The sequence below is a fragment of the Leptonychotes weddellii genome, chromosome 10 (genome assembly GCF_054177405.1).
Source record: "Leptonychotes weddellii isolate Sample4059 chromosome 10, ASM5417740v2, whole genome shotgun sequence".
In the NCBI taxonomy this organism is placed as follows: domain Eukaryota; kingdom Metazoa; phylum Chordata; class Mammalia; order Carnivora; family Phocidae; genus Leptonychotes; species Leptonychotes weddellii.
Genome location: NC_138378.1, coordinates 106,644,182 through 106,657,983, shown reverse-complemented (window position 1 = coordinate 106,657,983; position 13,802 = coordinate 106,644,182). Strand labels below are relative to the sequence as shown.

Below are 13,802 nucleotides of genomic sequence, written 5' to 3'. Positions count from 1 at the left end.
TCTGCTCCTCTTCTTGACTGCATTTCAATTTTTTTAATTATTCTATTCCTCCCCCCAACCACCAACTAACATTTTAGAAATTACAATATATTTCTGTTAGTAATTATTCTAGAAATTAAAACCTGCATACTTGGTACTCAAAGGTTCCCCTTCTAAGTTTGATGGATGAAGACCCTGTCAGATAACCCCTTGCTTTCCTTCAGAAAGTAACTATAAGGGGCGCCTGGGTGGCTCAGTCGTTAAGCGTCTGCCTTCAGCTCAGGTCATGATCCCCGAGCCCCACATTGGGCTCCCTGCTCCATGGGAAGTCTGCTTCTCCCTCTCACACTCCCCCTGCTTGTGTTCCCTCTCTCTCACTGTGTCTCTTCCTAATAAATAAATAAAATCTTAAAAAAAAAAGAAAAGAACTATGAAACCTATACATAATAATACATAAACACTGAAGGAACTGGTGAATAAACAGAGACATACAGACTTTGTTGGAAATTCATGGTCATCTGCAGAAAAGGAGAACATATAGAAAGCGAGGTCCCCTCTGGCTTTCAGCATGGGGCTAAGTACAGTGAGGTAGGTAAGGAAGATTATGTTAAGGGAAACCCCTTAACTTTCCAGCCTGAGAGTTCAGAAAAGAGACGACTGACTATTAACACTAAAGAATCCACAAGGGCAAGAGCCAGTGAAGACATCCCCAAACTCTATCTACTCACACCTATGAACGACCCCTAACAACAAAGACACAGAGCGAAGAACGCAGCTAAAGATAAAAGATTTGAAAGGAGACCAAAGCTGCCAGCCAGGAACCAGTCTGTAGTTCAAGCCTAAAGCAGAAAATTATCTGTAAAACATAGGAAATACTATTCATAAAAGAAAAATAATGAAATCCAGAGCCTTCACAAACTAACATTAATAAATCCAGGATACAATCCAAAATTACCCAACAAATGAAGTAACCAAAACAACAGAACATATCTTCAGTAGAAAAGAAAATCAAGGGCGCCTGGGTGGCTCAGTTGGTTAAGCGACTGCCTTCGGCTCAGGTCATGATCCTGGAGTCCCGGGATCGAGTCCCGCATCGGGCTCCCTGCTCGGCAGGGAGTCTGCTTCTCCCTCTGACCCTCCTCCCTCTCATGCTCTCTGTCTCTCATTCTCTCTCTCAAAATAAATAAATAAATAAAAATCTTTAAAAAAAAAGAAAATCAAGCAAGCCTAACAGTGAGATGAAACCAGATGTTGAAGCTAACGTCAGAGGGGTTTTTTTTAAAGATTTATTTTTTATTTTAGAGAGAGCACGTGAGTGTGGGGGGAGGGGGGCAGAGGGAGAGGGAGACAAAGTCCCAAGCAAACTCCTCACTGAGCATGGAACCTGATGTGGAGCTCTTATCTCATGACCCTCAGGTCATGACCCAAGCCAAAACCAAGAGTCAGACGCTTAACCAACTGTGTCACCCAGGCACCCCTAACACAAGAGGATTTTATGTTATTTTTTTAAAGATTTTATTTATTTATTTGACAGAGAGAGACACAGCGAGAGAGGGAACACAAGCAGGAGGAGTGGGAGAGGGAGAAGCAGGCTTCCCGCGGAGGAGGGAGCCCAATGCGGGGCTCGATCCCAGGACCCTGGGATCATGACCTGAGCCGAAGGCAGACACTTAACGACTGAGCCACCCAAGCGCCCAACACAAGAGGATTTTAAAGCAACTATTATTAACCTTGATGAAGTAAAACAAAATGTTTAAATGCATGAAAATCACATTGGAAAATATAAATAATGAAAAAGAATCAAGGAGTGCCTGGGTGGCTCAGTCAGTTAAGTGTCTGACTCTTGATTTCGGCTCAGGTCATGATCTCAGGGTTATGACACGGAGACCCACACTGGGCTCCCTACGCAGTGTGGAGTCTGCTTAAGATTCTCTCCCTCTGCCCCTCCCCTCCATGCTTGCACATGCATGCACACGCACTTTGCGTGCCCTCTCTCTAAAAAAGAAAAAAAAATCAAATGTAAGTTCTACAACCGAAAAACAATTTCTCAAATTAAAAAATGTGTGGGCTGAACAAAACAGCAAAATGGACATGATAAAGTAAAAAGTAAGGACTGACCAAAGATAGATGAAAGTATTATCCAAGATGAAGAGAGAAAAAGATTGAAAAAAGACAAATTTGCAGATACATGATAAACACAGATCAGAATAAACACAAAGCCCATACTGAGACATGTCACAGCTAAGCTGTTAAAAACCAAAGCTACAGGGGCACCTGGGTGGCTCAGTTGGTTAAGCAACCAATTCTTGACCTCAGGGTTGTGAGTTTGAGCCCCACACTGGGCTCCACCTAGGCATGGAACCCACTGAAAAACAACAACAACAAAACCACAAAGCTATACAGCAAATATTCAAAGCAGCAGGAGAAAAACCACATATTATAAAGCATGGGAACAATGACCCAATTGATGGCTTTCTACTTCTAGGCTGCAATGCAGGGAACACAGAATCCTGGTGGGAATCAGCTGACTCACTGAGTGGAAGAGACAGAGCTAAGATTCCGAGGACACCAACAGGACTTAGAGTTCATCAGAAAGAGTACCAGAGAAGAGAGCACTGCACAGAGAGAACTTAGGAAATACCCACAGGGCCCCTCAAGACTTCAGCTAAACATTGCATGCATGTGAGGAAATTTATCACAGCTTAGGGGAAAAAACACACAGAAGGAAGAGAAGTAACAGTATTTTACACTCACAAAGAACCAGGAATATTGCCATTTCCCACAAGCCAGACTGGTAAACCTCATGATTCACAGGTCACTGCAAGTAATACACAGAAGGACCCTCCTTCATTAGTGGGGAATAATTTGCTACACTGAACACTACTCCAGATCCACATAACAAACATTAAAAGCAAGATTCAAAAGAATCAAATTGTTTTCGGGGCACCTGGGTGGCTCAGTCATTGGGCATCTGCCTTCGGCTCGGGTCATGATCCCAGGGTTCTGGGATTGAGCCCCATGTCGGGCTCCCTGCTCAGCGGGAAGCCTGCTTCTCCCTCTCCCTCTGCCCCTGCTTGTGTTCCCTCTGTCGATATCTCTCTCGCTGTCAAATAAATAAATAAAATATTTTTTAAAAAAAGAATCAAATTGTTTTCAAGTAAATTAACTGTGCCCCCCAAAAAACTCGAAAATATTTATTCATAATATCCTACTAGAACCCAACAAGGCAAAATTTATAATATCTGGCATCCAATAAAATTGCCAAGTACACAAAGAAGAATATAATATATATATAATAAGAAAAATCAATCAAATAAAATAAATCAAATAAAATCAACCCCAAACTAAGATATTACAATTAGCAGATAAAGACATTAAAGTAGGGTGCCTGGGTGGTTCGGTTGGTTAAGCATCTGCTTTTGGCTCAGGTCATGATCCCAGGGTCCTGGGATTGAGTCCTGCATTGGTCTCCTTGCTCAGCAGGGTGCCTGCTTCTCCCTCTGCCCCTCTCCCTCCCTTTTGCTCTCTCTCTCTCAAAAATATATAAATAAAATCTTTAAAAATAAATAAAGACATTAAAGTAGTAATTATAACTATATTCCATATATTGAGAAGTTTCTTGTATTTTTCTTGTATTTTTATATAGAAGATACAAAACAAACCCACATAGAATTTATAGAGATCAAAATAAAAATCTGTAAGACAAAAAATATAATGAACCAGATTAAGAATAGACTAGACACTGAAAATTAGTTGACTAATTTTCCAAAGCAATTTCCCAAAATGAAACATTGAAACATTGAAGAGCTGGCTTAAAGCAAAATTAGGGGTGCCTGGCTGCCTCAGTTGGTAGAGTATGTGACTCCTGATCTCGGAGTTGAGTTTGAGCCCCACACTGGCTGTGGAGATTACTTAAAAAAATAAAATCTTTAAAAAGAGAAAAAAGCACAATTAACTTATCATCAGTGAATTGTGAGACAGGACCAAGCAACTTTTAAGTGTAACTGGAGGCCCACAAGGACAGGAAAGACAGTAACAAGGGAGACAGAGAAATATTTTAAGAAATAATGGCCAAGGGGCGCCTGGGTGGCTCAGTCGGTTAGTGTCTGCCTTCGCCTCAGGTCATGATCCCAGGGTCCTGGGATCAAGCCCCCTGTTGGACTCCCTGCTCAGTGGGGAGCCTGCTTCTCCCTCTCCCTCTGCCTGCTGCGCCCCCTGCGTGTGCTTGCTCGCTCTCTGTGTCAAATAAATAAAATCTTTAAAAAAAAAAAATAGAAAAAGAAATAATGGCCAAAAATGTTACGACTATGAAGAAAACTAGAAGCTTACAGATTTAAGCAGCTCAAATTCAAGAATGAGAAAAAAAAATGGAGAAAACTCTACCAAGGAATATCATTAAATAAATTGCACAAAACCACCGTTAAAGCAGAAAACAAATATTAAAAGCAGTCAAAAGAAAAAGACACATTATTACAAACAAAGAGGACAACAGAAGTCCTTACTGAAACAATGTAAGGGAGAAGTGGACCAACGTCTTTAAGTACTGAAAGGAAAAAAAGTGTAAAACTCGAATTTTATACCTAGAGAAAATATTCTTCAAAAATATAGGCTTTTTCTCAAAAAGTTAAGCATAAAAGTACTATACAGCCCAGCAAATCAACTCCTAGGTATCTACCCAAAAGATATGAAAATATATGTGCACACAAAGATTTGCACATGAATGTTCACAGCAGCATTATTCATAATACCCCAAATTGGAAACAACCTAAATACATATCCAATGTGTGCCTTATCCAAACAGTGGATACTATTCATCAATAAAAAAGGAAAAAACAGTGACACATGCTAAATCATACTCACTGAAAGAAACCAGATACAAGAGACTACATACTGTATGATTCCATTTAGATGAAATGTTTTCAGAAAAGGCTGGTTGGCTAGGGTGAAGAACAAGGATTTACTACAAATGGACATACTGGATCTTACAGAGGGAAGAAAAATGTTCTAAAATTGCTTTATTGTAATGGTATCAGTTGGTATATTTTATTTTTTTTAAAGATTTTATTTATTTATTTGAGAGAATGAGAGAGAGAGAGAGAGAGTACATGAGAGGGGGGAAGGTCAGAGGGAGAAGCAGACTCCCCGCGGAGCAGGGAGCCGGATACGGGACTCGATCCTGGGACTCCAGGATCATGACCTGAGCCGAAGGCAGTTGCCTAACCAACTGAGCCACCCAGGCGCCCCAGTTGGTATATTTTAAAAATCACTGCATTTTATACTTGAAATGAGTAAATTTTACAATATATGAAACTATTATACTTTTATTGATGAACTAAATATTGATATTTATATATCAGTGAGCTAATATATAAAATAAAACTCATTAGGTTTGTTTGTTTTGTTTTGTTTTTTAAGTTAAAGACCAGGGTGCCTGGGTGGCTCAGTCGGTTAAGCGTCTGCCTTTGGCTCAGGTTACGATCCCAGAGTCCTGGGATCGAGCCCCACGTCAAGCTCCCTGCTCAGTGGGGGCCTGCTTCTCCCTCTCCCTGCCGCTCCCCTCTGCTTGTGCACTCACCCTCTCTCTCTAACAAATAAATAAAATCTTTAAGAAAATAAAGAGTTAAAGACCTTTTCAGACATGGAAAAGCTGAAAGGATTTATGCCCTGTAGACCTACACTATAAGAAATGTAGGCAGAAAGAGAATTCTAGCACATGGAAATAGAGATAGCCACAAAATAAGGAATATCAGAAATGGTAGCTACATGAGTAATTCTTTAAGGATGATGATGACAACTATGGTTATTAGTATTATCATTTAAATCTCTGAAAGAGTGTGTGGTATAAAAATTTACAACAACAATAGCACAAATCCCAAGAACGAAAAAATGAAAGCATACTATTTAAAGGTTTTCCACTATATGTGAAATGGCATATTATCACTTTAAGGTAAATGATAACCCTTAAAGCCACCATGAAAATAATAAAACATAATAAGCTAACACAAGAAATACAATGGCGACGCGCCTGGGTGGCTCAGTTGGTTAAGCATCTGCCTTCAGCTCAGGTCATGATCCCAGGTCCTGGAATCAAGCCCCGCCATTAGGCTCCTTGCTCAGCGGGGAGCCTGCTTCTCCCTCTCCCTGCCGCTCACCCTGCTTGTGCTCCCTATCAAATAAATAAAATCTAAAAAACAAAAAACAAAAAAACCACACAACGGAATCATAAAAAAAAAATTAATCAAAGGACGGAAGAACAAGAGGGAAAAAAACGGAACAAGGAACAGATGGACAAATAGATAACAATCATCAAGATAATAAATTTAAACCTAACTTTATCAATGGTCACATGAAATGTAAATGCCTATTTTGGGGGGAAATGGATATATTCATTATCTTGATTATAGTTATGGTTTCATGGGTATATACATACATTAAAATTTGTCAAGTGTACTCTTTCAGAATGTCAATACTGCATATTTATATAGTATGTTTTATATGTTAATTATATTTCAATAAAAAATCAACAGTAAAATAAAAAGGAGATTCTAAAGTATCTTCAAAAATTCTTTTTAAAAAGGCAGGAAAGGAAAAACAGAAAAAGAAAACAACTGACACAAATAGAAAACAAATATGGTTGTTCTCCAATTCATCCATGTCAATAATTACATAATTATTTATGGACTACACAAACTAAATACAGTGTGTCAGATTATGAAAACAATAGGCAATGTATCTATTTAAAAAACACCCTAGGGGCGCCTGGATGGCTCAGCTGGTTAAGTGGCCAACTCGATTTTGGCTCAGGTCACGATCTCAGGGTCATGAGATCGAGCCCTGAGTTGGGCTCGGCACTCACTGTGGAGTCTGCTTGATATTCTCTCTCTCCCTCTCCTTTGGCCCCTCCCCCCACCCACAAGCACACACATTCTCTCTCAAATAAATAAATCTTAAAAAAAAAAATCACTGAGCAAATTTTAAGAGCTAAAACTATTAACATTTTAAAAGATAAAAGAAATCAGAATTGTTGACAAACTGGTTTAGGCAATTATTCTCAAGACACAAAAAATACATATACAAATAAATTTATATAATGGGCTTCACCAAGATTAAAATCTTGTGCTTTTCAAAAATCATAGTTAAGCAAGCAAAAAAGTGCCAGACTAGTAGAAAATTTTTCAAAACATAGCTCTGACAAAGGGTTTGTCTTGAGAGTACATAAAGAAATTGTATAATACAGTAAGACATATAATCTGATCTCTTTTTTAAAGGGGGTAGTAATAAAAGATTTTAAGATACTTAACAGAAAATATATAAATGGGCAATAACCACATACTAAGATGCTCAATATTATTAGTCATCAGGAAAATTCAAATTAATCCACTACTACACACCCACTAGAATGGCTAAAGTTAACAAGAACAGCAATACCAAATGTTAGCAAGGATGAAGAGCAACCCAAGTTCTCATACATTACAAGTAAGACTATAAAATGGTACAACCACTTGGAAAACAATATCAATTTAAACATACATTTACCATAGGATCTAGCCATTCCTCTCTTAGATATTTACCCAACAGAAATGAAAACATATGTGCACATGAAAGTATGCAAATGTTCATAGTAGCGTTATCACAATAGCCAAAAATAGAAGTGAACTAGATCTCCATCAGATAGATTAACAAATAAATAAATTGTGGTACATACATACATTCTCCCTCCCTCCCTCTCTCTTTGTCCCTCCCTCCCTTCCCAAAGACTACTACTCAGAAATGGAAAAGAACAAAATATTAATATACATGACACGGATAAATTTCAAAAACATGCTAAGTTAGGATTAGGCAACTTTTTCTGTAAAGGGCCTGAAAGTAAATGTATTTAAACTTTGCAAGAGGCCATACAATCATTCTCTCACAACTACTCATTCAACTCTGCTTTTGAAGCACAAAAGTAGCCATATATATTGCAAAAGGTACAAATATGAATATGTTCCAATAAAACTTTACAAAAACAGGCAAAAGGCTAGATTTGGACCACAGGTCGTAATTTGCTGAGCCCTGAGCTAAGTGAAAGGAGTCTTCCTCAAGGACACAGTTCACATTTTATAAGCCTCCTAGCACTTAGCCAAAGACTAAGGCTAACTACTATGTCAGTGAGTGAAAAGAATCCAACATAATCAGATTAAGAAAAATCACCTGTGGATCTGATCTTGTCTGCTGGAGCGAACTGGAGCTAATCCATCTATTTCATCAAAAAATATTATAGAAGGTCTCATCAAATATGCCTAGTATAAAAAGAAAACAAATGTTATTTATATTAGTTTTCACTTTTTACATTTCATTATTGTATTTTCTTAATAGGTAATATAAGCAAATGGTTCAACACGCAGCAGCTAAGATACAATAAAAATGCAATCTCCTTACCACCCAGTCTCCAACCACAAGGCCTCTCCCAGTAGACAATTACTATTCTGTTTATTCTTCCATATGTGTCGTTTATACACGTACACAAAAATGTACTTTTAAACATACTATTTTGATGCATTTTAAGCACAGTATACACATTGCTTTTACCAAATAACAGTCTATTTATGTAATAATATATCTTCATTAGTTTCCATATAAGTACATGAAGATCTTCATTCTTTTTTCACAGCTATAAAATGCCGTACTGTATGTATGGGTGTGCCATGATTAAACTTGTCTCTCATTTGTGGACACTTAGGCTATTTTCAATCTTTTCCTACTATCAACAGTGCCTGAGTAAGTCTTTGTGTATGTTTAACATTTCATATAAATATAAACCTATCAATATAAAAAATTCTGAAAGTGGTTTAAAAGGCAAATGTCATTTATAATTTAATTAGATATTTTCCAAATTGCCTTCCACTGATCTACCAATTTACCCTCTCACCAGCAATATTTAAAAAACCTCACCAACAATGTATTATCAAATTTCTCAATCTTGACTAATTTTTTAGGATAAAAATCTCATTTCATTTTAAATTTTTATTTCTATTATCAATAAAAATGAGCACTTTTCATATCTTTAAGAGCCATTTATACTGCTTTTTTAATCAAAGTTCTGTTCATATCCTTTGCCAATTTTTCTATTGGATCATTGGTCTTTGACTTAGTGATTTCAAGGAGCTATTTATTTTAAAAATTAAACCTCTCTCTGTGAAAGAAAATACAAATATTCATCTACAAGGGAAACATTTAAATATTTATCTTTTGGTTTTGCTTATGATATTTTGTTGCAATGCAGAATCTAAAAAGGAAACTTATACAGTGGATCTTTTCTTCCATAGCTAGACTCTCCCTACTCTGAGATTAGAAACAAAAACTCTCCAGAGTTTTCTTCCATTACTTTCACAGTTGTCATTTTTCACTTAAATCTTAAATCAAGCAGGAACTTAACTGAAGGTAAAAATATATATATACATATATTAGATTATAAATGAAAAGTCTTTATACAATTTAGTCAAATATATAATTTGTTTCAGAATTATAGCAAATTCTTGGTTCATAGGAAGCTCAACTTACTAAAAACCAGGTATGAATTTCCCATTTCTCTTTTACTGACATGATATACATTAAACATCCAGTGTTTTTTGTTTTTGTTTTTTTTTTTATGTTAGTCACCATACAATACATCATTAGTTTTTGATGTGGTGATCCAGGATCCATTGTTTTCATATAACACCCAGTGCTCTATGCAGTACATGGCCTCCTTAATACCCATCACCGGGCTAACCCATCCCCCCTCCCCTCTAAAACCCTGTTTGTTTCTCAGAGTCCATAGTCTCTCATGTTTCCTCTCATCCAGTGTTTTCTAATAATTTAAAATTTGGGGGCAGGGGAGGGTGAGGAGGGTCAGAGGAAGGAGAGAGAGAATTTTAAGCAGGCTCCACACCCAGTGCAGAGCCCAACATGGGGCTCAATCTCACAACCCTGAGATCATGATCTGGGCCAAAATCAACAGTTGGGATGCTTAACCAACTGAGCCAGCCAGGCGCCCCTAATAATTTAAAATGAAGGGCATTTCAACCACAAAACTTAGGTTTTGGGGAAAAAGACTTTGTAAGACTAGAATTCTGTATTAAAAGAATAGGGGAGTCTGGCTGGCTCAATCAGTAGAACATGTTACTCTTGGTCTCAGGGTCATGAGTTCAAGCTCCATCCACACTGGGTATAGAGATTACTGAAATAAATAAACAAACAAAAAAAGAAAGAATAAAGATTTGATCATCACTCTTACATACATGAAACACACAGCTGTTTTTGAGAATTACAGCCTTGTAGAACTGTAATACCAAACTATAGCATATTATGTGCCCTCCACTGTGATAAACACTACATACTTCCTTTCTGTGAAATCTCCCAGTAGTCCAGTGAGAATGGTATTATTTCCCCTGTTTTATAGAAGAGGCAACTAAGAATCAGATGTTTTCATTTATTTCACGTTATATACTTAATAGTAAAGCCACATGCTTAAAACATTTTTCTGACACCAAAGACCAAACTCTACTTTTTTTAAGATTTTATTTATTAAAAAAAAAAAGAGTCAGATTTTATTTATTTATTTGAGAGAAAGAGAAGACGAACTGCGGGGGGAAGGTGGGGGGACAGGAGAAGGAGCGGGAGAAGCAGGCTCCCCGAACAGCAGGGATCCCAGATCCCAACACAGGGCTCCATTCCAGGACTCCAAGATCATGACCCAAGCCAAAGGCAGAGGCTTAACCAACTGAGCCACCCAGGCACCCCCAAAGACCAAACTCTTAGCCAATATATTATACTTCCTTCATTTCATTTACTGCATAGATCATGTCCTTAATTTAAGAATGTGGACTCTTTCATTTAAAAAGACAATAACGTGGGGCGCCTAAGTGGCTCAGTTGGTTGAGCGGCTGCCTTTGGCTCAGGTCATGATCCCAGGGTCCTGGGATCGAGCCCTGCGTCAGGTTCCCTGCTCAGTGGGGAGCCTGCTTCTCCCTCTCCCTCTGTGTCTAGGCTTGTGCTCTCATTATCTATCTCAAATAAATAAATAAAATCTTTCTAAAAAATTTTTTAGTATATGTGCTGCCGAAGCGAGCATCTAAAAATTTTTTTAAAAATTAAAAAAAAAAAAGACAATAATGGGGGTGCCTGGGTAGCTCAGTGGGTTAAGTGTCTGCCTTCGGCTCAGGTCATGATCCCGGGGTCCTGGGATTGAGCCCCACGTCAGGCTCCCTGCTCAGTGGGGAGCTTGCTTCTCTCTCTCCTCCCCGCTTGTGCTCTCTCTCGCTGTCTCAGTCTCTCTCTCAAATAAGTAAATATTTTTAAAATTTTAATAAAAAGTGAAGTAAATAAATAACTGGGGCGTCTGGGTGGCTCAGTCAGTTAAGCGTCTGACTCTTGATTTTGGCTCAGGTCATGATCTCAGGGTTGTGGGATCAAGCCCTCTATCAGGCTCCGTGCTCAGCAAGGAGTCTGCTGAAGATTCTTTCCCTCTGCCTCTCCCCCCAACGCCTGCTCTCAAACTCTCTCTCTCTAAAATAATAAATAAATCTTTTTTTTTTTTAAAGATTTTATTTATTTATTTTGACAGAGAGAGAGACAGCGAGAGAGGGAACACAAGCAGGGGGGAATGGAAGAGGGTAAAGCAGGCTTCCCGCCGAGCAGAGAGCCCGATGCGGGGCTCGATCCCAGGACCCTGGGATCATGACCTGAGCCGAAGGCAGACGCTTAACGACTGAGCCACCCAGGCGCCCCTAAAATAATAAATAAATCTTAAAAAATTTTTTAAAATAAGACAATAATGACTATCAGCAATTTTTCAGAAAAGAAAGCATTCCAACTACTCTTACCTACTTACTCACAAAGAAAACCATGAAACAGATATAAACTAAATTTAGGTTTAAAAAGAGAATTAATTTATGCTATAGTTTTGAATGAAACCAAGAGACATTCCTACTCCCAGTATGAAGGGGCTAAAAGCATATTATATAACTCTGTCAAAAATTTAAAATTAAGTCATCGGACAATACATCAGCATTCCCAAACTAATTCTTTCATCCACCAATACTATTCTATATTTGTATTTTTCAATTATTAGTAAATTCTCTTGAAGCAAACTGACTGCCTATGTTTCACTTCCCAATAGACACTGAACACCTTGAAGGCAAAAATTTTACCCTATTCCTCTTTCTACTCCCATTATGCAGAACATGCAGTTTCTCATACTAACTAAAAATAATATTTGAGGGCACCTGGGTAGCTCAGTCAGTCAAGTGTCTGCCTTAGGCTCAAGTCATGACCCCAGAGTCCCAGGATCAAGTCCCACATCAGGCTCCCCACTCAGCAGGGAGTCTGCTTCTCCCTGTGACCCTCCCCCCTCTCATGCTTCCTTTCTCTCAAATAAATAAAACTTTTAAAAAAATAAGTAATAAATTTAAAAATAAATAAAAATAATATTTGAAGTGCTTTACCAATTACAAAGGACTCTGATAAACATGAACTCAAGTAATGACTGCTCAAAGATTGTTGAAAGCTTTTTAATTTCATGTAATTTCCTTAGATATTATGAAATAAAAGTTGTACTGCCAAATATGAATGACTTCACTAGCTCAAATAATCAAGTGAATTTATAACAGGACTAAGTTAATAAAAGTCTAATGAAACAATATTGTTAAAGCTATAGTAATAAAAAAAATGAAGATTGCCTACATGATATTCAGTCACCTAACCCTGCCTTTTAAAAGCACTCATTACTGGGACACCTGGGTGCCTCAGTCATTTGAATGTCTGACTCTTGGTTCAGCTCAGGTCATGATCTCAGGGTTGTGGGATCAAACCCCACATCAGGCTCTGCACTGAGCACAGTCTGCTTGGGATTCTCGCCCTCTGCACCCCCTCCCTGCACACACACTCTCTCTCAAATAATCTTTTAAAATAAATAAATAAATAAATAAACAGCATTCATTACTGAATTCTTCCAGTACCATATTTACAGCTCATGAAAATAATAGACTGCTCTGTGAGATTTCTTGCACAAATATTTAGCTTTTTATGCTTGTTCTATTTCCTTAATTAGATTATAACCTAATGATATCTATGTTATACTCCAGGTTCTCAAAAGCACCTAACATGGTATTATATGCCTACTAGCCACTTTAATAAATGTTTTGTGAATCATCTTAAATTAGTACTATTTAAACTGCTATTAAATATATCCAAAGCATACAAATTCAGATTACCGATCCTAAATTAAACACTGATTGGAAATATGCCTTCTTGTGAACAGTTTATATTTACAGACTAAATGTATTAAATATTCTATTTTGAAGAAGATACTCACATAAGCTGATTTCACTTACCTGATCAAAAAGAAGCCTAAGTTGCCGTTCAGATTCACCAACCCACTTGCTCAGACAGTCTGCTCCTTTTCGCATAAAAAAAGCCACCTTTTTGTCTCCTTGACTGCACTCGTTAGCTAGTGCTCTGGCGACCAAGGTTTTACCTGTACCAGGAGGGCCATAGAACAAACAGCCCCTAAAGGAAAAAAGAATCAACAGAAGTAAGGCAATGCTATCACCACCGTTAATAACCAACATACAAGGATGCATCACCCATATAATTTTGTCCTAATGTATATGATAATTATTAGACACTGGGAAAGCTTTTTGTAGTATAGAGACAAAAGTTTCACTTTGCTGAGAGCATTCAAGGTTGCTCTCAACAACAAAACTTTGATAGGCAAATCAGAGAAAAGAGTAATTTGGCAAGATATATCAAAATTTTAAATGTGTTTTCCCTCTGACCCAGAAATTTCTTTTTTTTTTTTT

The 13,802-nt window shown here is 37.7% G+C and overlaps 1 protein-coding gene across 2 annotated transcripts in view; it reads right to left on the bottom strand.

Annotated features, from left to right (window-relative positions):
- Window positions 1-13,685, bottom strand: part of LOC102744156 (ATPase family AAA domain containing 2B) — a 102,366-nt gene extending 88,681 nt beyond the window's left edge. For both annotated transcript variants that reach the window (XM_031040102.2, XM_081832163.1), the window contains exons 1-2: window positions 13,335-13,685; window positions 8,173-8,261 (exon numbers count right to left, since the gene is read on the bottom strand). In XM_031040102.2, coding sequence (XP_030895962.2) covers window positions 8,173-8,261; window positions 13,335-13,583 — 338 coding nt within the window. In that variant the 5' untranslated portion in view covers window positions 13,584-13,685. The remainder of the gene's footprint in view (window positions 1-8,172; window positions 8,262-13,334) is intronic.
- Window positions 13,686-13,802: the final 117 nt, after the last annotated feature.